Genomic DNA, 27284 nt, shown 5'->3' with positions numbered 1-27284 from the left:
CGAGGCAGGATTTGAACACGGGTCTGCTCTAAAGCCCCTGAACTCCTCTGCACTCTGCTGCCCTCTTGGAAGTGTTTCGCTGGCTAGGGAGCCCCAGGGGGCCAGACCCCCGAATGCTACCCTGCCCCCAGTGGGGTGAGAACAGAAAGAGCCAGAGGGCCACTGGCGTGGGTGCTGTCACCATAGGCACTGGGTTCATCGCCATTGGCACTTACGTTGTCATGGCTAAGCATCACTCCCTTGGGATTGCCTGAGGTCCCAGAAGTGTAGATGATCACGGCGCACTGATTAGCCCTCTGGCTTTCCATGATCTGGTCCAGCTGGGAATCGGGGATGTCATTGCCCAGGTCCATGAAATCATTCCACTGTGCAAAAGAGACAGGCAGAGAATGGGGACTCGGGATGTGCAGGGGACCCTTGACACACCAGGGGTCCCCTTCCCCTGTCAGGTCTGGTGCCATCAGTTTCTCTAAAACATGATTCCCAGTGAGAGGGAGGACTCAGGGTCACCAGTCGTGGCGCCTCTTACAAAAGCCCTAAGATGTTTGCTTCTCCTCCTTCACTTCGTGGTAGGCTGCTGGGTCTGCACCTGTGAGCGCAGCTGGTCCAGTCACAGTGAAGGTCAGGGCTTTTGCTGGAAGTGCTGGGACTAGAATGAGTCATCCGGGCATGCATGAGTCAAGATGTAGCCCCAGGAGCTGCCTAAGGTCACACAGCAAGTAAACAGGAACTAGCAGTCTAAACCAATACAGTCACACTCTGCTCTTACTGACCTTCCAGAATGATGCCTCAGAAGGAACTGTTGGGTTGTATGGACTGAGTATCACAAAGGACCTGCAAAAATTCTACCACTGAGCCCCCCACCCACCAGGCTCTGGAGGATGGCAATGCTCCGAATTCAAGATGGCAGGCGTGTAGCACCTTCCAGAAGCAGAACCAGGGGGATGCCAGCCCCTTGACATCAGGTCATGTCCAAGGGCATCTCTGCTTGGTTCAGCTGGGAGGGAGTTGCTGGCATCCAGCGGGTGGAGGTGGGGGACCCCGCTTGGCATCCTGCGCAGGACGGCCCCGCGACAAAGAGTTACCCACCCCAAACGTCTGTAGCAACGAGACTGAGAAATCCCAGAGTAAGTGGTATGGCTAGCTGTGAGGCAGAGAGTTTTTTTGAAGTACCCAGACCTCAGGTATTGTTGCTCCGATGGTCACTTTAAACCTCAAAAGGCTATGATTCTGGTCAGTTTTCCTCCTTATTCATTCACCATCCCTGGTCTTAGGATTCGAGTGTTTTCTGGAAGGTCTAAGCGCTGGCAAGGTTTAGGTTGGGCAGAGAAGATCGTGGGCATCTTCTGTCCCCCCGTGTGGGGGCAAACCTAATAAACACCGTGATGGGGCGCCTGGGTGGCTCAGTGGGTTGAGCCGCTGCCTTCGGCTCAGGTCATGATCTCAGGGTCCTGGGATCGAGTCCCGCATTGGGCTCTCTGCTCAACAGGGAGCCTGCTTCCCTCTCTCTCTCTCTGCCTGCCTCTCTGTCTACTTGTGATCCCTGTCAAATAAACAAATAAAGTCTTTAAAAAAAAATAAAAATAAATAAACACCGTGATGTTGCGGGACTTCTGATTTGAGTCGTGGGCTTGAGGATCTCATCTCATGGATATTAACAGGAGCTTGTCCTTGGGCCTCACGAGCCTCCTGGCCTGGCTTCCGTGAGATAACCCAGTGTATCCTCACACACAGAACCCGTGCTCTGGCTAAAGCGTGTCTCTGTTGCTTGTACCAGCATGTTTCCCGACTAAAACACGCTAAGGCAGGGGCATCCGGTGGCTCCGTCGGTTAAGTGTCTGCCTTTGGGTCAAGTTATGGTCCCAGGATCCTGGGATCAAGTCCTGAATTGGGCTCCCTGCTCAGCGGGGAGCCTGCCACTCCCCCTGCTTGTGTGCTCTCTCTCTCTCTCTCTCTCTCTCTCTTTCAAGTAAATAAATAAAAAATCTTTGAAAAATAAAACATAAAACACTGTGAGGCAGAGTGCCTTTTCAAAAAATAACTGTGATGACATTTATGGTTTCACACGCTCTTTGGTGGCCTTGCCCTCCCTCAGTAAGTGGTGGTCTAGGTCCCCACCCCAACCCCCCACTGCTCAGCAGACTTTGTGGTCGGCCGTGATGGGCACAGTATGTCGGAAGCGATGGTGTGTGGCTTCCAAGAGTAGGATGTTAAAGGCAAGACATCTTCCACCTGGCCTTCTCTCTCTCTGTCTCTCTCTTTCGATGTTTCTGTAGAGTTCTGAGCCAGGAGTAAGTCCAGAGATCCCTAGGGCACCATGCCGGAGAGGCCACAAAGAGAGAGAGAGGGAGGCCCAGGAGCCCCAGGTGTAGGGTCCAGACCAGAGTGAGGACTGGGGACTTAGTTAGCCTCCAGTGCAAAAATTGAAGGAGATGCAAACAACAAAATAAAACAAAAGGACAACAAACCTTTGGCAATCAAGAGAAATTGTATTTTAATGCAATATATTTTAAGTCACTAACCATCAAAAAATCCATGATGAATGAAATAATAAAACAATTTTTTTGAAATATCAAAAATTAAAGTGAAGACAAGCTCCACAAGGGCTGTTGGTCCAAGCCGTGGCAGAAATGCTTGGCCCCATATTCGTATTTATACATATTAAGTGATGGTTCATGGTTTCAGTGACACTATTATTGATGACTTGGCACATATTAAAGCCGCAAGTCAAGTTTTAACAAATTCTGGTTGGGATATAAAGTAAATATTTAAACCTAATGCTGTGGGTTTTCACACACCCTGCTTTTCAGTGCCATCGTATTTTTTCAGTTGCCTTAATGTTCTGAAAAAAGAAGTAAGAATAAAATGATTGTTGTTGTCTTAAGCCACCAATTTTGGGGGGAGACTTGTTGCACAGCAATAAATAACCAGAACAGACATCTTCCCATCAATCAGACCCTTCACACCAGGAAGAAAGAGGAAAGCCCTAAAGGCCCCATCTACCCGCCTTGCAGGGCTACCTTCCCCTTGGCTCAGCGGGCCCCGCCCCACACTTACAGAGTATAGGTTATTACTGCTCCCCTTCATGGGCGGCTTGTACTGCACAATCACCTTCAGGGGCTCCATCCTGCTCTGCGGAATCTGAAAGAAAGTTCCACGTGGGCCTCATGGCCCTGGGAGAGACTGAGGGTGGATGCCTTTCCTAAGCAATGGCCCACAGTGACCCCAGCCTCTTTAATCTCCCCTGCCCAGCCTGTATGACACGGCTCTTTGTCCCAACTGGCAGGACACAGCCTGATTTTAGGACGGGGTTCTTTGTGCTCAGTATCAATAGCTTCCAACACTTAAAGACTGACGAAGACGAGAGCCTCTTGAGTCCTGCTCCCCTCACAGAGTCATGGTTGTTGGTTTATGAGCCCGCCCCTTGCACTATATGCCCATGATCCAGCTACCCTCCTAGCTGGAGCGAGGCAACAGAAATCCTCTGTGCAGGTCACTGGAACCTGGGAAAGCTCAGGACTTTCTACTTATACCGAGGGCTTTCAGGTTCAGTAGACCATGCCTTTGGGATTTGTACCCTGTTGAAGGGGTGTGGCTCCACAGCTTGTCTAGCCAATCCAATGATGAACTCACTTCCAGCATATGGTGTGGTAATTATAAATATGACCAAGTCTCCAGCATAGGTTGAGAGAAGAGGACAGAAGCTCTGTGAACAGTGGAACAGGAGGTTTTCAGAGAGAGAGGGAGCCGACATCCAGAAAGCTTGGAACAGGAAATGGCCAGGGAGGTTTGAGGACTATGTGAAGTCTCAGATGGCTAGGGCGAAGATAGAGGGAGAGGATTGGGGTTGAGGCAGGGAAGGATGGTGAGGGCCATGTCAGGGACACCTTGAAGGCAGTGGTGAGGAGTCTGGAGTTTATTCTAAGGAGGGAGGGAGTCAGTGAAGAGTTGAAAGGCTATAAACCTGTGGGTGTTGCCTAGAACAAGGGACTTCCAAGCAGAACTGAATATCCAGTTTGGGAGGAGCATGTCAGAAGCCTGGCTTTGAATCTTGCATACAAAGAGTATGCAGTATTTTCTAATGGTAGAAAAACCCAAATTGTAAGCCAGTATTGGCAGAAAGGACCCAGTTTTCACCCACCACCCATCCCACAGTTTGTTCTGCTATGAACAGAACAAATAGGGAATGATAGGAGTATTGGAGATTGTAGAGGCATGACTTAAGAAAACAATTTCAGAAAGCTCAAGGCTGAAGGGAGAAGTCTGTTCCCACTGCACCAGGTCAGGAATTAGGCATCCAAGGAGGCTTGGGGGCAGAGTGTTCTAGTTCACTGAATGTAGCTGGATTTCGTGAGTCTGGAAAGTCTACCCTAACTTCAGAGATGTTAAAGTGTGGGAAAACATGACCAGCGATGATTGGAGGATGCCAATGACAGCAAGACACATCTCAGCTCCAGAGATATCAACAAGCAGAGAAGTGTGTAACTCAAGAAATATGCAACAGCCACAGGGCCCTTGGGCTGAGTGGTGAATCTGGTCACCAGCCCTCACCCCCTGAAAGACTCCTCTCCCCATGGGATCCTCCTGCCAAAAGCTGGGTCAGGAAATTGCAGCTCATTCAAACACTAGTAATTGAAAACCTTTCTACAACATCCACACGAAAGTACTACAAGAAGAAAAAGGGAGCACGAGGGGAGCCAACTTCTATACGTAAAGAAAAGTCACCACAAAGCAAAGGAAAATTGCCACTCAACATTCCAACATAGGATCTAAAACATAACAAAGTAAATACAGCTGGAAAGGAAGAACACAAAGCAGAGCTACAAGCACTGAGGGGAGACAGAGCCATACCAGAAAGAGGTGAAACAGGAAGTGGTAGAACTTAGTGAAGAAATGGAAGAGAAAGCAACATTTCAGGAATTATGACAGTTATTTAAAAAATGACAATTACAAGGGGGTGTAAGCCTCAAAATGCTTCCATTTCTAAAAGAAAACAGTGGGCTGTATATAAAGTAATACATAAACACATTTTTTAAAAATAGAAGCTTACAGGCTAGGCAGGGAGCCTACTTAAAAAAATAAAACAAATAAAGGGGATTTAAAAAAATAGAATCTCAGTAGGAAATGAAGTTAATACAAGTTTGAAGTTAGATCCCTGCCACTCTACCCGGTTCCCCCTAGTTATACGTGGAGGGCACTTACTGAACCCAAGAATGGGGTCAGCCCCACCATCCAGCCTATCATTAACAGCCACCTGGGACCAACGGGGCAGGTAGTCAGAGCCCTGCAAGCCCCCTGGGTGAATGGTGGGTGGTGTTTGAATTTGGGCTTTACCGAAAGGATTTTCCTTAACTGTAGGTCGTTCTCAACCAGCAGAATGTCCACTTTGGCATGACTAATGACGTACTGACAAGCCTCTGCAGAATTGGTGGCATAAATACCAACACAAAGACCCCTGGGAAGAGAAAACACATGTGCGTGTGCTCATCTTAACATGGGAATGTTCTGGAAGGTGGAGGGGGGCACTCTAGAGACAAGTTCTGAGTTTGCAGCCTTGGTACCAGCTTCCCTCCCTCCACAACTTCACCGTGATGAAATGAAGCCGCAAAATAAGGGTGATTTGGAAAGCAGCAAGTCCTGTAATGTCGTCGTGGTGGCCGATCACGGAACCCTCACAGCATCCCATTTTAAAGATGCGGAAACTAAGCCTTAGGGCAGAGAAGTCAGTTGTTCAGGGTCCCAAGGCAACCGAACCTAGAGGTAGGGTTTGGACGCCCCCCCTCAGGTACCTGTTCCCTTCATCTGACTGCCTTTTGTTCTTGCCTTTAACCATTCTGTTTTTTAAATTTGCATTTCCCTGATGGCTTCAAGCTCTTGTAGGCTACTTCCCTTTGTGAGCGTTCTGTTCAAGTCTTTCCTTATTTAAAATCTTTCTGTCAGGGCGCCTGGGTGGCTCAGTGGGTTAAAGCCTCTGCCTTTGGCTCAGGTCATGATCTCAGGGTCCTGGGATTGAGCCCCACATCGGGCTCTCTGCTCAGCAGGGAGCCTGCTGCCCCCTTCCTCTCTGCCTTCCTCTCTGCCTGTCTCTCTGCCTACGCGTGATCTCTGTCTGTCAAATAAATAAAATCTAAAAAAAATAAAATCTTTCTTCTTTAAGATTTTTAAAATAATCTATACACCCAGCGTGGGGGGGCTCAAACTCATGACCCTGAGATCAAGAGTCACATGCATTGTCTTTTTATGACTCATTATAAAAGCACCGTATATATGGGAGATGCTAGTCCTTCGTCAGGTCAGTCGGTCGGTGTGTCTGTCTTGCCTCCTAACCTGGGCTTGCCCCTGAAATCCCCGATCACGTCTCCGAGCCAGCCCCGGGCTGCCAGCCCAGAGTCGCAGCTCGCCCACAGTCGGAGTCAACCCAGCCCACAGTCTTACCCTGCTAAGATGGCACCAAGGGAAGCGATGAACCACTCGATGGAGTTAAACCCCAGGATGCCAACTCCGTGGAACCGCTGCAGGCCCAGCTGGGAAGGCGAAAACAGACAGAAAGCAGAAACACAAAGACGTCTTGTTTCTGGGTGGGATCTGCTCACTGGGATGTGGGAAAGCAGATTCCAAAGCCCATGAGGTCACACTGGGAAAAGGCAGCGTTGAATCTAAAATCTGGGGTGTGATATTTTTGTGACCGTTAGGAGGCCGCTTTGCCTCCCTCTGCATAAGGCACCATTTATTTATTCTTGTTTGTATGTATTTTATTTTTTTATTGTGGTCAACTGGACAAAGCAATTTTGAGTGTGCAACTCAGCGGCATGAAGCTCACTCATACTGTTGTACAATTGTCACCACCTTCTGTCTCCAGAACTTTCTATCTTCCCAAACAGAGACTCTGTTCCTGGGAAGCATGGGCTCCCCAGCCCCTGCCCCAGCCCTGGCTCTCACCATCTCCTCTCTGTCACTGTGGACTGGACTCCTCTGGGGCCCTCCTGGGAGTGGGGGCCTGTGGGATGTGTCCTTCTGGGTCTGGGTCCTCTCACTGAGCCCTGTGTCCTCAGGGTCCCACCACATGGTGGCGGGGGTCAGAATGTCCTTCCATTGTTAGACTGAATAATAATTTGTTGTGCGGGTGGGCCACACTAAATTGTCTCCATTCATCTACCAAAGGACTCTTGGTTGCCTCCACGTTCTGACTGCTGGTTATCACGGTGCTGTGAACGTGGTGCAAAAGTATCTGTCTGAGTCCTTGCTTTGAATCCTCGAGGAATTGTTGGGTCACATGGTAATTCTGTGTTTTATCTTTTGAGGAACCACCACACTGCCTTCCATAAGGGCTGCACCATTCTACATTCCCTCCAGCAATGCACAAGTCTTCTGGTTTCTCCATGTCCTCATTGCTATTTTGTCCTTTTTTTCCAAGATAATGGCTGTCTTAATAGGTGTGAATTTATTTTTGTTTGTAATAACAGAAGCACTCCAAGAGTGATAGCCTGAAGTGGTGGCAAATTACACTTTTAAAGGTGTAGCCTTGGGGCACCTGGGTGGCCCAGTCAGTCAAGCATCTGCCTTTGGCCAAGGTCATGATCCCAGGGTCCTGGGATTGAGTACTTCTCCCTCTCCTCTGCCTGCCGCTCCCCCTACTTCTGCGTGCTCGCTCTCTCTCTCTGTCAAATAAATAAATCTTTCAAAATAAATAAAGGTGTATCCTTGATCTGAATGTACTTGAGAATGAACCAGAAGGTGATCATGAAGGTAATCCTCCTTGGGGCAGGCCCAGGTTTTGCCACACCCCAGATTTTAGGCTCAATGCTGGCTTTTCCTAACGTGACTCCATGGAGTTTTGGGAACGTCTAACTTTGTTTGCTCTTTTAGTCACACAGGGCAAAGCTGGCAATGACCTGTTCTTGAGGAAAATGTAAGCATTTCGAAGATATCTGCCTGCCAGTGCTTCAGAGCATAATGAGTATTTCTGCTTAGTAACAAACTGGCTGTCTCCTCTGCAGGTAAACAGTCTCTAGTAATATGCAGATAAACTGATTTAGTACTGCTTAGATCCCTGAGGATTGGGAGAGTAGGGATCTTTGAGTCTCCAGACCTAAGGACATAGCCAAAGAAGATCATCTCTCAGGAGAGGCGAACCATCACAGCCCCGTGGTGGGGCAACCAAGCAGAGACTCCTTCCTAAAAGACTGTTCTCATCATTGCGTGAAGACACGTGGGTGTCAGAGGGGAAGGGAGAGAGGAACTCAGGTCTGGGTCAAAATGTGACAGCATTTCCTATAAATCAAAGCCACCAGGCATTCCCTTTTATAATAGGAGCTACCCATCGTATCCTTATCTGTTGCTGCCTAACATATCACCACAAACTTAGCAGCTTAAAGCAACACATGTTTTATTATTGCAGTTTCCACAGGCCAGGAGTCTGGGGACAGCTTCACTGGGTCCTGTGCTTAGGCTCTCCAGAAGCTGCAGTTAAGGTATCTGCAGGGACTGTGGTTGCCTCTGAAACGTGAGAATCTTCTCCTACAGTTACTGACTGTTTGCTCTATTTATTTCTATGTAGTTAAATGACTGAGGTCCCTGTTTTCTTCCCAGCTATCAACTGGGGTCTGCTTTCCCAGAAGTGATCTGTTGTCCCCTGCCACATAGCCCTGTCCACAACATGGCAATGTGCTTCCTCAAAGCCAGCGGAAGAATCTTTCTTTTAATGGTTTTCCTGATTAGGTCAGGCCCACCAGAGCCCTTGCTGTTTTGATGTACTCAATGTCAGCTGATCAGGGAGCTTAATTCCATCGGCAAAATCTCTTCACCTTTGCCAGCACAGGAGGAAAATCCCATCATAGTCACAAGTCCTGCCTGTACTCAAGGGGAAGAGTCTGTCCATACAGTGTGATTATACCAGGAGTTGGGAATCTTGAGGGGGTCATTGTAGAATTCTGCCTAACGTGCCTATCAAAGTAGCCAATATGCACATTTTTTATAATATGATGTTGGCAAGAATAATAGGTAAGCAGAGTCTCTCACACACTCTGAGTGGGCCGATAGAAGCACTTTCTCGGTAAGAATTCATTGTACAAAGAAGTTTTCTGTGCCTCCATGTATGGTAGCAAAGTCTGGAAATACCATCACTACCCACCAGTATGCCAGTATTGTTACATACATATTCGTAGTTGCTGAAGAGAGTATGAATTTGTTTTTAGTGAATCAACACGAAAGGAACTCAGAGTGTGGCAGGCGGCTTCCAAGATGGCGCTCGCGGATTCTCACCTCCCGGGGTTTGTGTTCCTGTATAATTCCCTCCCACATTGTGTCCAGGCTGGTCTGTGTAACCGGTAGAATACAGAAGAAGGGATAGTATGCCACTGAGATTAAGTCATGGAAGCTATGTCTGAAGACACTCAGCCCAATGGAGAAGGACAGGGAACAAGGAATAAGGTCTTGACCTCTTGCCAATCGCCAGCCATGTAAGTGAGCTTTCAAGTGGACCCTCTGGCCCTAGTCAAACCTTCAGATGGACAGCTTGACCACAGCCTCCTGAGACACCATGAAACTAAATTTGGGGGTAATTTGTTATGCAGCAATAGCTAACTAATACATAGAGATTTAAAAAAAGCAAGATGTGGGGTGCCTGGGTGGCTCAGTCAGTTAGGCTTCGAACTTTGGCTCAGATCATGATCTCTGGGTCCTGGGATCAAGCCCCGAGTTGAGCTCTGTGCTCAGTGGGGAATCTGCTTGTCCCTCTGCCCCTCTGCCTGCTTGTGTTCTCTCTCTCTCAAGTAAATAGGTAAAATCTTTATTTTTTTTAAGCAAAAAAATAGGAAGATGAAGAATGATGGGTAGAGTAGGCCACCATCTATGTAAAAATTTGCTTGTAGAGAAATTTTATAATATACATACACATAGTTTATTCCCCAAAAGGATTTACAAAAAACTGGCAAGGCTGGCTGCCTCCGTAAGAGAGGGGTCAGAATTAAAGGGAAAATTCTCACCAGTGAACCTTCATATCTTGTGGTGCCTCGTGCATTTTATACCATATGTTTGTGTATGTAGAATGAATGATCAACTAAGTGATGAATGAATGAATAACTCATTTACCTTGATCAAGGCTCTTGCAGCCTTCCGACAAGCCGCATAGTACTGGTTGAAATTCAGGACTTCCCACTGCTCACCGTTCTTTGTTGCAAGGGCTGGATATGCCCCAAATCGTTTGACTGACTCCCGAAAAAAATCAGGGATGGTTACTGGGGTCTCATGGCCTAGCCCATGTTTCGATAGCCTCAGGATGACTTCTCCATCTCGATGAATGGTCCACAGCCCAGGAGTAACTGCAAACAGCCACCAGGGTTGGTGGCAAATGTTTTTATTAATTTAATAACTTTGGGGGAGGAGTGTCCTTTCTGAGCTTGAAGGGCTGAGTGTTGAATTAATCCCGCTCCCTGAGTGAAGTCACATGACCAACGCCAGCCAACCCATGCACGCTTCCTCTTTCCTACTTTTCCTTGCCACCCCCCCAACAAATTACTGTGAAAAATTTCACACCTACAAGAAGCCTGAATGGTCTGTAGAGCCAACATCCTCTTACCACCTGGTTTCCACAACTGCTGGCATTTGCTGCGTTTGCTTTATCCTATCTCGGTCCCACCATCTCTCTCCATCCGTCCATCACTCTGTCCATGTCAGTGCTGCGGCTACCCATCCAGTTCCCCCTTAAGCACTTCAGCATGTGAATCATTAGCTCGAGTTCCATATTATTTATAGGGTTTTTTTTTTTAAGGTAAAATGCACGCGTGGCAGACTACATGCTTTGGTCAGTGGAATGTGAGACGTGGCCGTTGTGTCTCTCTCCCAGGCGGAAGGTTTAAGAGCCGGTGTGTGACCCACCATACCCCATTCTCCTCACAAAAATGGTGCGAGCACATGTCAGGGAGGAACCCTAGTGCCAGATACACATAAAGCAGGCAAGAAACAAGCCCATGTTGTGTTGAGCTGTTGAGGTTTGGGGTCGGGTTTTAAAGCAACATCACCCAGACCACCGGATTCCACCAACTTATACGGACCAGGCAAAGGGGCTGGCTCAAAGCCAGTTTGTTTTCCGTCCTCACTCACCTCCTTTCAGGAGTGAGATGGTTGACCCCTAGAGAGGAGAAGAGGGTTTCCTGTGGAGAGAGTTGGTGAGTAGTGTGTTGCTCATCGCCCCCCAACCGTGGGCCAAGTGAGAGAAGATTCTGGAAACCCTCTTGGAGAAATGGGTGTGTGACTCTTGACTTTGAAGCTTATCCACTGGAGGGCTGGTAGCTGGAAATGGCCGAGTAGACAGCGGGGTTGGGAGAGCACCACACGTCTACTTGGTGGGGGACACTGATTTTTCCCCTTGACTGACATGGACCTCATGGAGAGGCTTTTGGCTGGAAGCCAGTAGAAAGAATTCCACGTCACCTGGAGATCCATGTTGAGAGACAGACCGTGAGGAAAGTCACCAGTGGGCGCTGAGCAAAGAACATGAACTATGTATTAAGTCGGCTAGGGCCGCCGTGACCAAGTTCCCCAGACTGAGTGGCTGACACAACAGAAATCTGTTCTCTCAGTTCTGGAGATGATGAGTATGAGATCAAGGTGTGTGCACAGTTAGCCCTTTGGAGGCCCTGGTGGAGAACGTGTTCCATGTCTCTCTCCTCCTTCCTGGCGATGTGCTGGCCATCTTTGGAGTTCCTTGGCTTCCAGAAGCTTCATCCCAGTCTCTGCCCTCAGCTTCATGTGGCGATCCCCGTGTGCCTGTCTGTGTCCAACTTGCCCCTTTTCACACAGACACCGTCATTGGGTTAGGACCCACGCGAACGACCTAGTCTTATCTAATGACACGTGCGGTGACCCCTCTTTCCAAATAAGTCACATCCCGAGGTGCTGAGTGTTGGGGTGCCTCTTTGTTCATGTGACTATTCTAGCACAATGCAAGACACTTACAAATAACATTTATTTCCCATAGTTGCAGGGGCCAGGAAGTCAGAGACCAAGGCTCTGGCGGATTCAGTTTCTGGTGAGAACCTGCTTTCTGGCTGATAGCGGCTTCTCACTGCGTCCTCCCTTGGCAGAAGGGATGAGGGAGCTCCCTGGGGCCTTCTTTATCAGGACACTGATCCAGTTCACGTGGATCTGGTGGCCTGATCCCTTCTGATCGGCCCCACCTTCTAATGTAATCGCCTTGGGGTTAAGTTGCAATGTGGGAGTTTTGGAGGGACACAAGTATTTAGGCCACGGCAGGGGGATATAGTTCAACCCACGGCAGCCAACATCAAGGCGAGGCTAGTTCAGAAGTGCCCCCGGCCCCGCCCCCAAGGAGAGTTAGCAGCAGGAGGCATGACAGCTTACTGTGGGCAACTGTTGGTGGTGTTGGTGGTGTTGGTACTGTTGGTGGGGGGGGGGGAGCATGGTGGAAGGGATGAAAAAACAGCTCATCGGGCCTCCCCACCTCCACTGCTCCAGGCATCCAGCCTGAGGCCTGGGGGAAGGGAGAAGCTTTAAATGGGACAGATGTGGGGGTGTGTCACCTGGACCCTGGTTAAGGATATTTTATTGGCTGTATTGGGTTGAATGATGCTCCCCCAGAATTCATGTACAGAATCTCAGAATGTGACCTTATTTGGAAATAGGGCCTTGGCAGCTGGAATCCGTTGAGGACCCCGAGATGAGATTCTGGAAGTAGGGTTGGCCCTAAATCCAATGACTGGTGTCCTTAGCGAAAGAGGAGAGGACACAGAGAGACCCAGAGAGGAGCATCGTGTAATGACAGAGGCAGAGATAGCCATGATGACTTTGTAAACCAAGGATCACCAAGGATTGCCAAGGGCCACCAGGAGCCTGGAGACCAGGGAACCGACTGTCCATAACAGCCTCCAGGAAAAGCCAACCCAGCCGATCGCTTGATCTCAGACTTGCAGCCTCTAGAGCCCTCACAGAAGGCAGTTTCTCTTACTTCCACCACCCAGCCTGGGCCCTGGGAATCTGACAGTGACTGGAATGACATTCTGAAATCGCGGTCACTTGAGAATGGTTATAAAAGCTGTTGTTCCTGCCAACATTTTAGGCACTCAGAAGAGGACAGCTGTGAAAGATAATGGGCTCACTCTGTCTCATGATGTTCCCTGAGCTTTGTTCCGCCAGCAAAGTGGTTACTGCATACAGAGGAAAATCATTATCGCATACCTGCCCTATGTAGTTATCATAAAACATATAAAATATAAATGGTAATACAGAGTAGCATTTAATTACAATATACCTGTACTCTATGATATGTATTGTCTGTATTATATAAATAATATCACATCTGCATTATATGTATGTGAGTACATCTGCGTTATAGTATTACATTTGGCCCATATTACATCTGGACTCTGACCCTCTCTCTTTCTCTTTCTATATATAGAATTGCATCTGTACTTTATATATATACACACACACAATGATACCCACTATATGTCCTCTCATATTCATATCTATACTATATATATTATTACATTGTATACACACACGCACACATATAATTACATCCGCACTATATATAATGGTTGCTGGGTGCCTTACCCACACGCTGTCCCAACAGGGAGGTGTTGTGATCAGCGTCCCGTGGTACAAACAATACAAATGAGGTTTCCAAAGAGCGGCCCCACCCCCTGTCCGTGGAGCTCTGCTCAGACAGCAGCTGGCCTGGACGGCCTGTGCTCCCTGTCAGATGTAGGTAGGAGTCGCCTGTGCCTCCACCCCAGGTGAGACACAACAGCCAAAGCCAGGGACCCAGGCAAGGAACAAGTGTGCCCTGACTCTCTAAGGTGGGGTTGCTCCTTTATGGAAAGGCTTGGCTGAGTCTGTGCCCGGTCTCTTTCCTATATGCACTCAAGCACAACATACCTTTGTTTTTACTCATGTCTCCTTCAGGGTCCTTAATCTCTACTTCCTGAGTCTTGGGGTTTTCGGCCTTTCCAGGTCCGGAGACACCATGCTTCACAGCACTGCAAGACACAAGGCAAGGAACTTAGCAGGGCCGGCAAAGGGGCTGCAGGTCTGAGGCCAGCTTCCATCCACTGCTTAGAATCCTGGGATCGATTAGTCATGCTAGTCCCAGGCCTAGGAGGGGAAGGGGGGGTCCATGTGACAGATTGTAGAGCAGTTGTAAGTCCAGAGGGCATTCAGTCCATGAGTTTCCAGAAGTCTCTTAAACGGCGGGGGCATAACAACCAAGTCCATATGTGGTCCTGTGGGTGAGGAAACATTCTGAACTCTAGCAAGGGAAAGAAACCCATGGGAGAGTTCAGTTCTGCTTAGTTGCCTTAAGGATAGTATGACATGAAAACCCAAAGGACATAAAGGAAAAACAGAAAATCTTGCTACGTTAAGAAGTTTTTAATTTCCACATAGCTAAAGAATACCATAAAAACTCAAAAGATTCACAACAAATTGAGGAAAAAATACAGGTAACGTGTCTAATAGAGAAAGGCCTGATTTCCTTTACATGGGAAGAACTCCCGTGGATCCGTAAGAAAAACTCCCGGTACCCCAAAGGGCATAAATAGAAAGTTCCCTGAAAACAGATTGAAAATGACTTTCTCAGTCATGAGAGAAGGCAATAGAAAATATTGTGATGTATTTCACCTGTCAGATTGAGTAGGCTCAAAAAGGCTGAAAAACACTTGATATTAGTGAGAAGGAATGTGGGGAGACAGACACTCTCGTAGATTGTGAGACTGAGGCAGCCCCCTTGGAAGACAGTGTGCAGAGGTCAGACTTCAGATCCCGTGGTCACTAACCCCTCCTTGGAGGACAGGGACGATTGTGGCTGCCGGGGTCCTTGCGTGCTCACGAACTGGACTCCGTTGTTTGAATCCTTTCATGTCCGATGGAGTCAACCACCACTCCTTAACCTTGTCTGATTTTCAGTGTGCTAATCCCTAAACCTATTAAGCAACATTCTTTTTAAACATTTACTTGACAAAAATTAATAGTTGTTTTCCTGGACAAAATTATGTTCCCCAAAATTCATATGTTGAAGCCCTCCCCCCACCCCAGTGTGACTGTATTTGGAGATGGAACCTTTAGGGAAGTAATTCAGGTTACTGGAAGTCCTAATAATGGGGTCCTGATCCAACCGGATTAGCATCTTTATAAGAGGAAAGGATACCAGCTCTTGCTCTCGCTGCACCTTGTGAGGACACAGCTGTCTGCAAACTATGAAGAGGGCTGTCCCTGGAAACCAGCCCCGCTGATACCTTCATCTTGGACATCCAGCCTCCAGAACCAAGAGAAAATAAGTTTCTGCTGAGTCGCCCATTCTGCAATACTTTGTTATGTGGGGTAATCCACTTGCATAAATGTTGAGAAGATGCTAAGTCTTAAATGCCATTTAATGAACTTAGGAATTTAACCAATCAAATTTCCAAAACATCTGAACATTGGCCACATGTTTCATTAATCAGATTCCCCCAAGCATGTAATTAAAATCACAAATCCATTATGTTATTTCGTTCCAATCCAAGATGTCTGCAGATATCATCAGCGGTGCCCTCCACCGCTGGCTGACATCATTTGAGAACAGTGTGTCACTGGTTTCCGTGAAGGAAAATTGTCTTATCTCCTTCGTGGCCAACATTATACTTGATGCCAGAGTCAAGCAGTCCTAAACTCTAGATCTGCAGTTCATGTCCTACAAGAACCTGACAAATACAAGAACCCTGGCAAATACAGCCCCATAACCTGTGCACGGTCCTACGATAGCAGACTCTAGCTGTACATTCCCGTGAAAAATGAGTAGCTGGAAAAGCACCTTATAATATGAACTGAAATGAGTCTCTGCGGCATGGATACACACAGAATAGATCAATCGGCGGAGGAAAGCAAATAGCCAAACATGGCGGGTCCGAATGAAGCTCGGAAGACACACGCAAAGACATCCATAAAGTGTGCTACAAAAGAAGAGACCAGGAAGTCCACGGTCCTCCTGGAGACGCTGGCCCTGGCTCAGAAACTTGGTGGACCGCACCCCTGCCCCGATCTCCCCTTTCGTCCCTATTCGCCCCTCCCCCCTCCCTTCCATCACCCTCCCTCGCAGCTGTCCAGCCTTCCCCATCATCCGTCCTTCCATCCGCGCGTCCATCTGTCTACCCATCACCTAACCAACCTCCCTCCCTCCGTCCCTCCGTCTCTCCATCCTGTCTCTCTCTCCCTTCCCTGTTTCCCTTCTTCCTTCCTTCCGGCTCCTCCTTTCTTCCCTCCCTCTCCCCCACCCTGCTTTCCCTCCCCTTCTCCCCCTCTCTCTCTCTGCTCCCCTTTCCCCCCCCCACATCTGTCCCAGTCTTCAAACTAGGGCCCCAAACGGCTGCTCCCCCAGACAGGCACAGCTCTCTGGAACCTGGGCTCCCTCCCATGAGCCAGAGGGACCCTGCTCCATGGTGGCTTCCATCAACCACATTCAATGTGTGGATTCCAGCCACATCCCAACCCAAACAAGGCATCTGTGGTCCGTGGGGACTTGAAAACTGAACGGATGTCAAATGACACGAAGAAAGGATGGTCACGCTTTGAAGTGTGATGATGGTTTGAGACTCAGTTAAAGAATCCCTGTTGTTGGGGCGCCTGGGTGGCTCAGTGGTTAAAGCCTCTGCCTTCGGCTCAGGTTATGATCTTAGGGTCCTGGGATCGAGCCCCGCATCGGGCTCTTTGCTCAGCAGGGAGCTTGCTTCCTCCTCTCTCTCTGCTTGCCTCTCTGCCTACTTGTGATCTCTCTCTGTCAAATAAATAAATAAAATATTAAAAAAAAAAAAAAGAATCCCTGTTGCTGAAGGATTCCATGTGAAATAACACACTATCTGGAGTTTGCTTTAAAATGGTGCAGCGGGAGCATGGCCGCATGGAGAGAGACAAGGCCAGCTCCATGTTGACAATTATTGGAGCAAAGCAACAGATAGCTATTGCTGTTGTTGGGAGGGGTGGGTCACAATGCTATTTGCATGTGTGTGTGTGTGTGTGTGAGAAATGTTCCATCATAAAAACTATTAAGAATTAAGAATAAAATAAAATGTTGGTCTGACCATGCCCAACCTCTGCTTGCAACTCTCCAGGGCTCCCACCACCTGCAGGGTGTAAGCCCACATCTTCTTTGTGCCCACAAGGCCCTGCGCAGCCCCCTGCCCCTTCCTTCCTCCCCCCCCCATCTTCATGGTACATCCATACCGTGGAACGCCACACCACAGGAGATGGAACTGTGGATGCAGCCGTCTGAGCAAATCTCAAAGACCTCAGAGAAAGAAGCCAGACTCAAAAGGTCACCTGCCTTATGATTCCATTTATGTGACTTTCTGGAAAAGGCAAAACACTAGTGACAGAGAACAGGTTGGAGGTTGCCAGCAGTTGGGGTGTGAAGTGGGGTTCACTGTGAAGGGGGAACAGGGGGGAATTTGGGGGTGGGCTGGCAACAGTGACTGTGCTGCTGGTTATATGACTCCAAGCATTTGCCAGAACTCTAAAACTCTACACCAAAAACATGAATTCTACAATGTGTGAATCAGGTGTGCTGTGGACCCTTCAAAAATGTTCCATAGCTAGTTCATTGGGTTTTCCAGTATCACTAAAGGTAAAACTTAAGGAGCAAATGGCTTGTTTGCAATCACTTCCCATCTCCTGTTGAAACTTAGTTCCTGTCCACAGTATGCCAAGTATATATTGTTTAAAAGCCTAATCGTGGGGCATCTAGGTGACTCAGTTGGTTAGGAGTCTGCCTTTAGCTCGGGTCATAATCCCAGGATCCTGAGATCGAGCCCTGCATCAGGCTCCCTGCTGAGTAAGGAGTCTGCTTCTCTCTCTGCCCTTCCCCACCCCCCAACTCATGCTCTCTCTCTCTCTCAAATAAATAAAATCTTAAAAGAAATAAAAGCCTAATAACTTTCCCCAGTATTGTTATATGGTGATAGCATTCTTTCAAGCTATATTTTTATTCTATCAGTCTAAAAAGAAAAATTTCATCCAGCCAGTTTTATTTAAAAAAAAAAAAGTTATATCTAAAAAGGCTTACTTTGGCAAAGTAAAAAAAGAAAAGGTGTACTCTACAACAAAATTATGTATCCCCCTTAAAAGTAAAACTTGGGATAAAACATAAAACGAGTAAGAATGTAATAAAAGATCTACCTCGTGCAGGGTACCATGACAAACATTTGGGTCTGCTGGAGAGGACCTCAAGGACAGATCTGCCCAGAGTTCCAACTGGGAGTAGAATCCATATGAAGACAAACCAAAGTAGACTAGAGACACCGAAGAATTACCCACCAAGGGGTGGGGGTGGGGAACGACGGGTCGATGTGTACAGAGTTTCCTTTTGGAGCAATGAACCATTTTTGCAACTGAACAGAAGTGATGATTGCACAAGACTGTGAGCGTATTAAATGCCACTGAGCCATCCACTGTAAAAAGGTTAATTTATGCTACGCAAGCCTCATCTCGATGAAAATTCATACACACCACAGAGAGGTTGGTTCATGGTTACTGAATCTGAATGTTCTTCAAGACAGGATATTAAATCAGAAAAGCAAGATTCAGGACAACATACAAAGAGGTGGCCTTTTGTGCAGGTGAATGGATTTGTGTATGTGTTTGTCACTCAGGAAAATATGGTTTTGCCTCTGGTCTAAGGAGTTGGTGGCTCTGTGGTGGTCATAAAGCAAAATGTAAGCGATCTGACCCTACCGCTGAAGCTGTGAGAAGGGGAAGATGATAGGTCTCAAATCATTAAGTGCCCACGGCCATCGGGGGGCCTGCCCTTCTTTCTCTCAAGCTGAACCATCATCAAGAACGTTTCTTACAAATTCAGTGAGGGAGAAAGACAGAGGTGGATCCTGGGACCCTCTTCTCCTGTGTCTTCTGAGCACCTACTGTGTGCCAGGCAGAGTTCTAGGCACTGGGCAAAAGATGGACAAAATCCCTCCTTGAGTTGATTCTAGTTGGAAAAAATAGCCAGGAAAGGAACAAAGATCAGTTCAGATAGTAACAGGATGAGCCTCAAAAAACATCATACTGAGCAAGAGAAGCCAGATGTCAAAGGACACAGCCTATGGTGCATTTGTAGGAAATGTACCAAACGGGTAAATCCATAGAGACAGAGAGCAGATGAGGGGGTGCCTGGAGCTAGGGACAGAACTATGGGGAGTGACGGCTAATGGGCATGCGCTTTCCTTTGGGGGTGATGAAAATATTTTGGAACAAGATAGAGAAGGTGGTTGCTCATCAGTGTGAACGTCCTGAATGCCACTGACTTGTGCACCTTAAAGTGGTGAATCTTGTGATATGTGGGTATCCCTTCGATTAAAAAAAAACTCAGGTTGGTGATGATCCGAATGAGAACAACAGAACAGGGTGTTGTGGTAGAGAATGCTGAGGTGGTCAGGAAGGCCTCTCTGAGGAGGTGTCATCTGACTTGAGTGAGACCTGAAGGATGTGGAGTTCTACTGGGGTGTGTGTTCCAGACAGAGCAGACTGTGGGTGCAGAGGCTTGGCTGTTCTAGGTGCAGACATATACAATTAGCATCTGAGAGCAAGGGACGTTTAGAAATAAATGCAAAGACAGCCTTACCTCCTGCCATACCCCTCACCTCCTTTGCTCCATCTACTTGGACCTTCTCTCTATCCCCACACACTCTAGTCTCCCTCTCACCTCAGGGCCTTTGCACATGCTGTCCCTTATGCTCAAAACACTGTTCTCCCTAATCTTCATCTATTCCTTCCCTTCCAGACTCAGCCTCTGCCTATGAATCTGTTCTTCACAGGAATATCCCTTGTTATCCCAGGCTGAGCTAGAGCCTACTCCCTCTTATTCCATCCTCTCTTCCCCTTTATTGCATGATCTAGCTTTGAAACTAGGTGTGTGTGTGTGTGTGTGTGTGTGTGTGTGTGTGTGTGTGTGTGTGAGACACTATCTTGTTGGTCACTATATCCCTAACACATAGCACAGTGCGTAGCACATGAAAGGGGTTCAATCAATATTAGATAAATGAGTATATATCAAAATATATTGATTCAGTAGACCTGTGGTTCTCAACGAGGGGCCATTCTGACCCCCAGAAGACACCTGGCAATGTCTGGAAACATTTTGATTGTCACAAGTTGGGGAGTACTGCTGGCATCTAGCATGTAGAGACCAGAGATGCTGTTCAATGCCCTGCAGTGGCCAGGATAGCTCCTCACAACTAAGGATCATCTGATCTCAAATGTCAGTAGTGCCAACACTGAGAAACTCTGGACTCGACAAGGCAGTTACAAGGTGCAGATGGCAAGCACTTAGAGTATTTTCTACAGAGAAAGATAATATGGGAGCTCTACCCGGAGACACTTCCTGTGATCTTGGACTGAGAGGATCCTGGTAAAACCAGAAGTCCTGTTAAAACAAGACTGTTGGGACGCCTGGATGGTTCAGTTGGTTAAGGGTCTGCCTTTGGCTCAAGTCATGATCCCAGGGTCCTTGGATCCAGTCCTGCATGGGGCTCCCCACTCACTGGGGCATCTGCTTCTCCCTCTCCCTCTCCCTCTGCCCACTGCTCCCCCTACTGCATACTGCGTACTCCCCCTACTACTACTTTTTTTCTGTCAAATAAATAAATAAAATCTTAAAAAAAAAAAAAAACAAGACTGTTCATTACAGAACAGCAATGACAAGCAAAGCAAATAACAAATGGGTCTTTCCTGTGTGCTGAGCACTATTCTGAAAGTTTTCTGTGCATTAAGTCATTTAATCTTCACAATAATCCTAGGAGGTAGGTACTGTTATTTACTATTATTCTGCATTTTACAAATGAAACTAGGACACAAAAAGGTTAGTTTGCCTATGGCCACAACATAATTTTTTCTTCTCAGTCTGGGGAGCATTAATTCATTCATAAGCAGCTTTAAGTGGAGATAGTATGACTCTTCAACCAAATGAAGGTCCAATCCAGCCATGTATTTAAAGAATCTTTACCAGAAGCAGAATGTCTATGTATTGGGACATCAGAAAGCAGTAAGTCAAGACAAGTCATTGACTGGGATAAGAGATTTGCTCTGTTCATATGCCAAGAAAGAACTGATATCCATAATATGAAAAGAGCTGCTCTGGATTAAAAAGGCATAGATAAGTAATCCAACAGGAGATGGGCAAAAACATGAACAAGCAGTTCACAGGAAACATGAATGGGTCATAAACAGGACAAGATGCTTGTGTTCTTGATAATGAGAAAAGCGAACATTAAATGAGATATTTCATTCCCAGTAGATACAAAAATGCATCCAATGCTAGAAGGGAAAGGGAATGGGGGCTCTCCTCCACTACGGATGTGAGGTAAAGACAGCACACCCAATTGACAAAGTTCTGGTGTTAACCATTAACAGTGAACATGTATATATACCTGAGTTGGCATTTTCACTCCCAGGCACATATACCCAAGAGAAACTCTTGCATATCTGCCCCCAGGAGATATGAACAACAATGTTTGCAGCAGGAGTGTCTATAAGAACCCCACACTGGAAAACCCCTAATGTCCATCAACAGAAGAGTAGACATATCCATTATGTTGTACTACACTGTGAAGAAAAATCCAAGAACATACACAAAAAATTGGATGCATTTCCCAGTCATGGTGCTGATAAAGAAGCAGGTGGTAGTATGATTTTTAGATATAGTTCACAAACAGGCAACATTAATTAGTACTTGTTTGGGTGCTAAAACTACAGGGAAGTTTCTGCAGACAATTCAGAGTAGTGGTTACACTATCAGGAGAGGGACGAACATGAGAAAAAGGTAGGACGCACAGAGGATGTACAAGTTACTAGTATCATTTTATTCCATAAAGTGAAATAGGTACAGACATTTATTGCTATTCATTAAATTTTCAGATTTTTTGTATTATTTTATATACAAGATGTTTCACAATTTATTTTAAAGATTTGTTTATTTTAGAGAACATGGAGAGGGTGGCAGAGGAAGAGGGAGAGACAGAATCTCCAGCAGACTCCCCATTGAGCATGGGGACACAGAGCTCAGTCCCACAATCCCAAGATCATGACCTGAGCCAAAAATCAAAAGCCAGACACCTAACCAACTGAGTCACCCAGGCTCCCCATTTCACCATTTTAAAAGGCCACATAGGGTTTATTGTAACTGCAAAAATTTTATTCAACACTAAACATCTTATTAATATGAGTTACTTTCATTTAAGAGAGAAAGGGTGAAAAAACATGATCTCTTCAAGATAGAATTTGATGAAATATCTGTTGTTTATGAAAATTCTTAGCAAATAAGAAATGGAAGACTTTCTTTAACTTGATAAAGTATATCTGGCAGAAATATTCAATAAATACTATACTTAATAACAGCAACAAAAGCTCTGGAAGAATTTCTAAGAAATAAAGAATAAGACAAAAGATGTCAGCTGTGACTGCTACTATTCAGCACTGATGAAGTTTCCTGGCCAATGCAATAACATAAGAAAAATAAATGAAGGAAATATGGATTGTAAACAAACAACACTGTAATTTTGCAGATAATATGATTGACTCCCTAGATTATCCAATAAAATGAAAAGCTATTATAAATAAAAATTTCTGTAAGGTGGTTAGGCAAAAGATCAATATTGAAAAAGCAATCAATAGCTTTTTTGTACACCAACAGCGATCAGTGAGAAAATGCAACAAAAAAAGATACTGAGGGTCTGGCTCAAGGCCAAAATGTGTGCCTGCGGTAAGGCTAAGTCCTACTGAAAGATACCACTGAATGACAGCCAGACACTGAATCCCAAAGGACCCCCCCACATGCCCCTCCCCCATACCAATGTTACTTGTCATGAGTTCTGGTCATCATGGCACGGCATTGGTTGCTGAGACATTTGGTTACTCAGAGTGTTTTCTTCTTCCACAAAGATCATAAACAGGTTGCCTATCCTAGAAATCTGGACATGTGCTGCTCCTTCCCAGACCTTGTTACTGTCTGGGTCCAAGATGGTAGTGGTGACAAGAAGCAGAAAGGTGGGCAGTATTCCTTCCCAACAGCCCTTCTACCCCATTCAACCTTCCAGAACCTTCCATCCCAGACACCTCTTGTGACATCACTGGCTGTCTCTGCCTCCCCACCCCACCCCCACCCTTGGAGGAAACTGCTTCTGGGGCAGGAAGATTGCTGTTCTCTTTGCGCTCATCCATTCGCTCATGCGCACATATGTGCACACATTGCATTCCTGCGATGGAATTTGTGAAAATTACATGGAGCTACCACACTTACGTTGGGCTGGATGCTGGGGACACAGAGAGGAGCAAAACCAGATGAGGTCTGTTCAGGAACCCAGCAGGAAACCTAGAATCATACAAATGAATGCAAACTTAGAGTTGTGCAGAGAGACCCAAGTCAAGTGGGTTTGATGAAGGACCTGACACGGGGAGGTCAGGAGAACTGACCTGTCTCCTGTCAGAGACAGCAAGGATCTCGCCACTTTGAATTACACTACCCTGTGTTATGTATCTTCAGACTGCCTCTCCTTCTCTATGTCTGTTTTGCTCATTGCTGCATCCCTGGCAGGGCAGAGAGTAGGTACTCAATACATAAAGATTTACCAACCAAATATTCTGCCCTGCTAAGAGAAAAGAACAAGGGGTGTTCCATTATCTCTGGAGACTTCTGAGTAGTTCAGGTCCATGGCTGACCAGTGTTCACCCCACAGAGTACTGAGGTGGCCGTGGCTGGGAGAGCCAGTGTCGACCAATATCCATTTGGCTCCTTCTCTAGACCCCTCACCTAATGACTGTGTTTCCCAGGCCCCTTATTCCTACATGTGGTCATCTGGCCGAATCCTGATGGGGAAAGAAGTGATGGAGGCCACTTTGGGGTCATGCCTTTAATGGACGGGAGATGGCGTTCACTGATAGGCAAATTCACAGAGACAGAAAGTAGAATAGAGGTTGCAAGGTGCTGGGAAGGTGGGTTGGGGAATGACTGCTAACAGGTATAGAGTCTATCCTTGGGGGTGATGGAAATATCTCGGAACTCGATAGATGTGAGGGGTGCACAACATCCTGAATGTACTAAACGTCACTGAGTTGTCTGCTTTAAACTGATTAATGGTTAATCTACTGTGAATTTTTCCTCAAAATTTTTAAAATAATTAGAGTATTCTGATCCTGTGACATGATTTAATTCTCAGAATGCACTCCATTAGAGAAACTAAAGATCAGGGAGGCCAAGCCACTTGGTTGAGGTCACACAGGAAGCCAGTGGCAAAGGGACAGAAGTCATACTTGGTTCTGTAACTGTGCAGTGTCCCAGCTCTTCACAGAACCTGGCTGTGTGACCATTCCAACCAACACAACATAAGGGCAAGTCAGCTTCTGGAAACATCTGCTCTGAAGAGCAAGCAGGAAAGGAAAGATGGCCGAGGTTTCCCCTTCCTGCCTGGAATGGGGATGTCCTATGTGGAGCCATGGCAGCTGTTTTACAATCATGAAGCAACAGTAAGGGACTCAAGAAGCCAGAAGCTTAGGACATTAAGATCCTGGGCCCTTGATGGTAGTAGTGAGTAGCTGAATCAAAGCCAGCCTCCGTTCACATAGATTTCCCATCTGCTGAGAAAATATACACCTTTATTTTTTTTTTTAATTAGTTATTTTGGAGAGTGAGCATGTTATTTTGGAGAGAGAGTGAGCATGTGTTGGGGGAGGGGCAGAGGGAAAGGGAGAGAGAATTCTCCAGCAGACTTCCTGCTGCATGTGGAGTTCAATGCACAACCCAGTCCCAAGACCGTGAGATCATGACCCGAGCCGAAATCAAAAGTCTAGGCACTTAACCGACTGAGCCACCCAGGCACCCCCAGGCCCCAATTTTTAAAAAATATTTTATTTTAAAGTAATCCCTATGCCTGATGCAGGGCTTGAACTCCTAACCCCAAGATCAAGTGGCATGCTCTACCATCTGAGCCAGCCAGGTGCCCCAAGCCCCTATTTCAAAACCCTGCTTTGGTTAGATTTTCTTTCAGATGCAGTCCAATGTTAACTGCTCTAACCTTCAAGTGATATTTCCAGGCTGACCAGGAGTTAACAGTTTTTGAAGGACATAAGTTATCTAGCCAAGTAATTAGCCCCACATTTCTCAAGACAAAAGTCTTTTTTTTTTTTTTTTTTTTTTTAAGATTTTATTTATTTATTTGACAGAGAGAAATCACAAGTAGGTAGAGAGGCAGGCAGAGAGAGAGAGGAGGAAGCAGGCTCCCTGCCGAGCAGAGAGCCCGATGCGGGACTCGATCCCAGGACCCTGAGATCATGACCCGAGCCGAAGGCAGCGGCCTAACCACTGAGCCACCCAGGCGCCCCAAGACAAAAGTCTTAAACTCACTCATGTTGCTCCCATATTTTTGGCAGCAGTGCATCAGTATAGCTCTGTTGAAGAACACCTTGGCTGTATTTGTCAAAAATTTAACTATACCCTTTTTCTCCTGTCCCTGTACTGTGTTAATTCAATATTCTATGGGGATGACCCATTACTTGTTTATATTTAAATTAATTTCTTAAAAATATTACGAAAGTCATACACATATATAATTTTTTAATCTCAAAATCTGACTAAAAAGTGGGCAGAGGATATGAAGAGACATTTTCCTAAGGGAGACATGCAAATGGCCGGCAGGTACATGAAAGGCGCTCGACATCACTCATCATCAGGGAAATGCAAATGAAACTTACAATGACCTATCGCCTCATATCTGTTAGGATGGTCGTTGTCAAAAATATGAGATAACAAGCACTGGCAAGGACGTGGAGAAAAGGGAACCCTTGCGCACAGTTGGTAAGAATGTAAATTGACTGGTGCAGCCACTGTGGGAAAGAGTGTGGAGGTTCCTCAAATTAAACCATTAGACCGTCTGATCCCGTGGTTTTTACTTCGGGGTATATACCCAAGGGAAGTGAGAATAGGACCTCAACTCATGTTCATCACAGTGTTCTGTTGTTGTTGTTGTTTTTACAATGGTTGAGATAGGGAAATGACCTACAGTTGGTCTATAATTGCATGGATAAAGAAAATGGGAGATGCACATACACACACACACACACACTCACACCGACATGGGAATCCTGAATCACCATAAAAAAGAAGGAAATCCTGCCATCGGCAGCAACATAGATGGACTTTGAGGGCATTATGCTGAGTGAAATAAATTAGAGACTAATACCGTACGGTCTTACTTATATGCGGAATCTAAAAACAAGACGAAAGGAAAAAACCGAACTCACAGATACAGAGAAGACTGCCAGTGGCCAGAGGTGGGGCGGTGGGCGTGGGCAAAATGAGTGAAGGGGGCCGAGGGCTACAAACTTTCCGTTATAAAATAAGTTAGTCCCAGGGATACAATGTGTCCAGCATGTGTACAGCGTCCTGGCTACGGTTAAGGATACCGTATTGTGTATTTGAAAGTTGCTAAGAGAGTCGATCTTAAAAGTTCTCATCACAAGAAAAACATTTTAAGTATATATGCTGACAATAACAAGATTTATTGCGATCATTTTGCAGTATACCCAAATAGAATAATGGGGTGACCTCAAACTCCTATGTCGGTTATAGGTCAATAAAAAATAGTAATAAAGTAAAATAACAAAGCCCCCCCGCAAAACCCGCACAGGTAGTGGCCCACGGAATGGTGGTTTGACATTACCCCTGTAGACCAGCCCCAGTGATGTTCATTCAGTTTTACTTTTCTAGAGAAAATCTGTACGTTTTCTCAGAGCTCCCCCTGCTGGGAGCTTCCATCTCTTACCCCTGCCCCCTCCTCCCCCGGCATCTGGGGTCTCTACCTACCTCCAGGCAGCAGAGATGGACCGCCTGGAAAGTAGGCTGCAGTGGGGTTTTCTTTCTTTCTTTCTTTCTTTCTTTTTTTTTTTTTTAAATTTTTAATTAATTAATTAATTAATTAATTTATTTATTTATTTATTTGAGATAGCGTGAGAAAGCATGATCAGGAGCTGGGGAGTGGAGTGCAGAGGGAGAGGGAGAAACAGACTCCACCGAACAGGGAGCCGGATGCGAGCCCTCATCTCAGGACCCTAGGATCATGACCTGAGCCGAAGGCAGATGCTTAAACGACTCAGCACCCCCAGGCCCCAACTTTAAAAACATATTTTATTTTTAAGTAATCCCTATGCCTGATGCAGGGCTTGAACTCCTAACCCCAAGATCAAGTGGCATGCTCTACCATCTGAGCCAGCCGGGTGCCCCAAGCCCCTATTTCAAAACCCTGCTTTGGTTAGATTTT

At 46.4% G+C, this 27284-nt stretch overlaps 1 protein-coding gene across 3 annotated transcripts in view; it reads right to left on the bottom strand.

The window, feature by feature from the left end:
- LOC131823368 (long-chain-fatty-acid--CoA ligase ACSBG2-like) overlaps positions 1–23061 on the bottom strand; it is a 33163-nt gene extending 10102 nt beyond the window's left edge. For 2 of the 3 annotated variants that reach the window (XM_059159647.1, XM_059159648.1), the window contains exons 1-7: positions 22833–23061; positions 13897–13997; positions 10090–10319; positions 6436–6524; positions 5335–5455; positions 3058–3141; positions 216–365 (exon numbers count right to left, since the gene is read on the bottom strand). In XM_059159647.1, the coding sequence (XP_059015630.1) occupies positions 216–365; positions 3058–3141; positions 5335–5455; positions 6436–6524; positions 10090–10319; positions 13897–13997; positions 22833–22855 (798 nt within the window). In that variant the 5' untranslated portion in view covers positions 22856–23061. Of the gene's footprint in view, positions 1–215; positions 366–3057; positions 3142–5334; positions 5456–6435; positions 6525–10089; positions 10320–13896; positions 13998–22823 lie in introns of all 3 variants that reach the window. The other variant, XM_059159649.1, reaches the window with a different exon arrangement.
- Positions 23062–27284: the final 4223 nt, after the last annotated feature.

The sequence above is a fragment of the Mustela lutreola genome, chromosome 2, assembly GCF_030435805.1.
Source record: "Mustela lutreola isolate mMusLut2 chromosome 2, mMusLut2.pri, whole genome shotgun sequence".
In the NCBI taxonomy this organism is placed as follows: domain Eukaryota; kingdom Metazoa; phylum Chordata; class Mammalia; order Carnivora; family Mustelidae; genus Mustela; species Mustela lutreola.
This window is presented reverse-complemented; position numbering and strand designations above follow the sequence as displayed.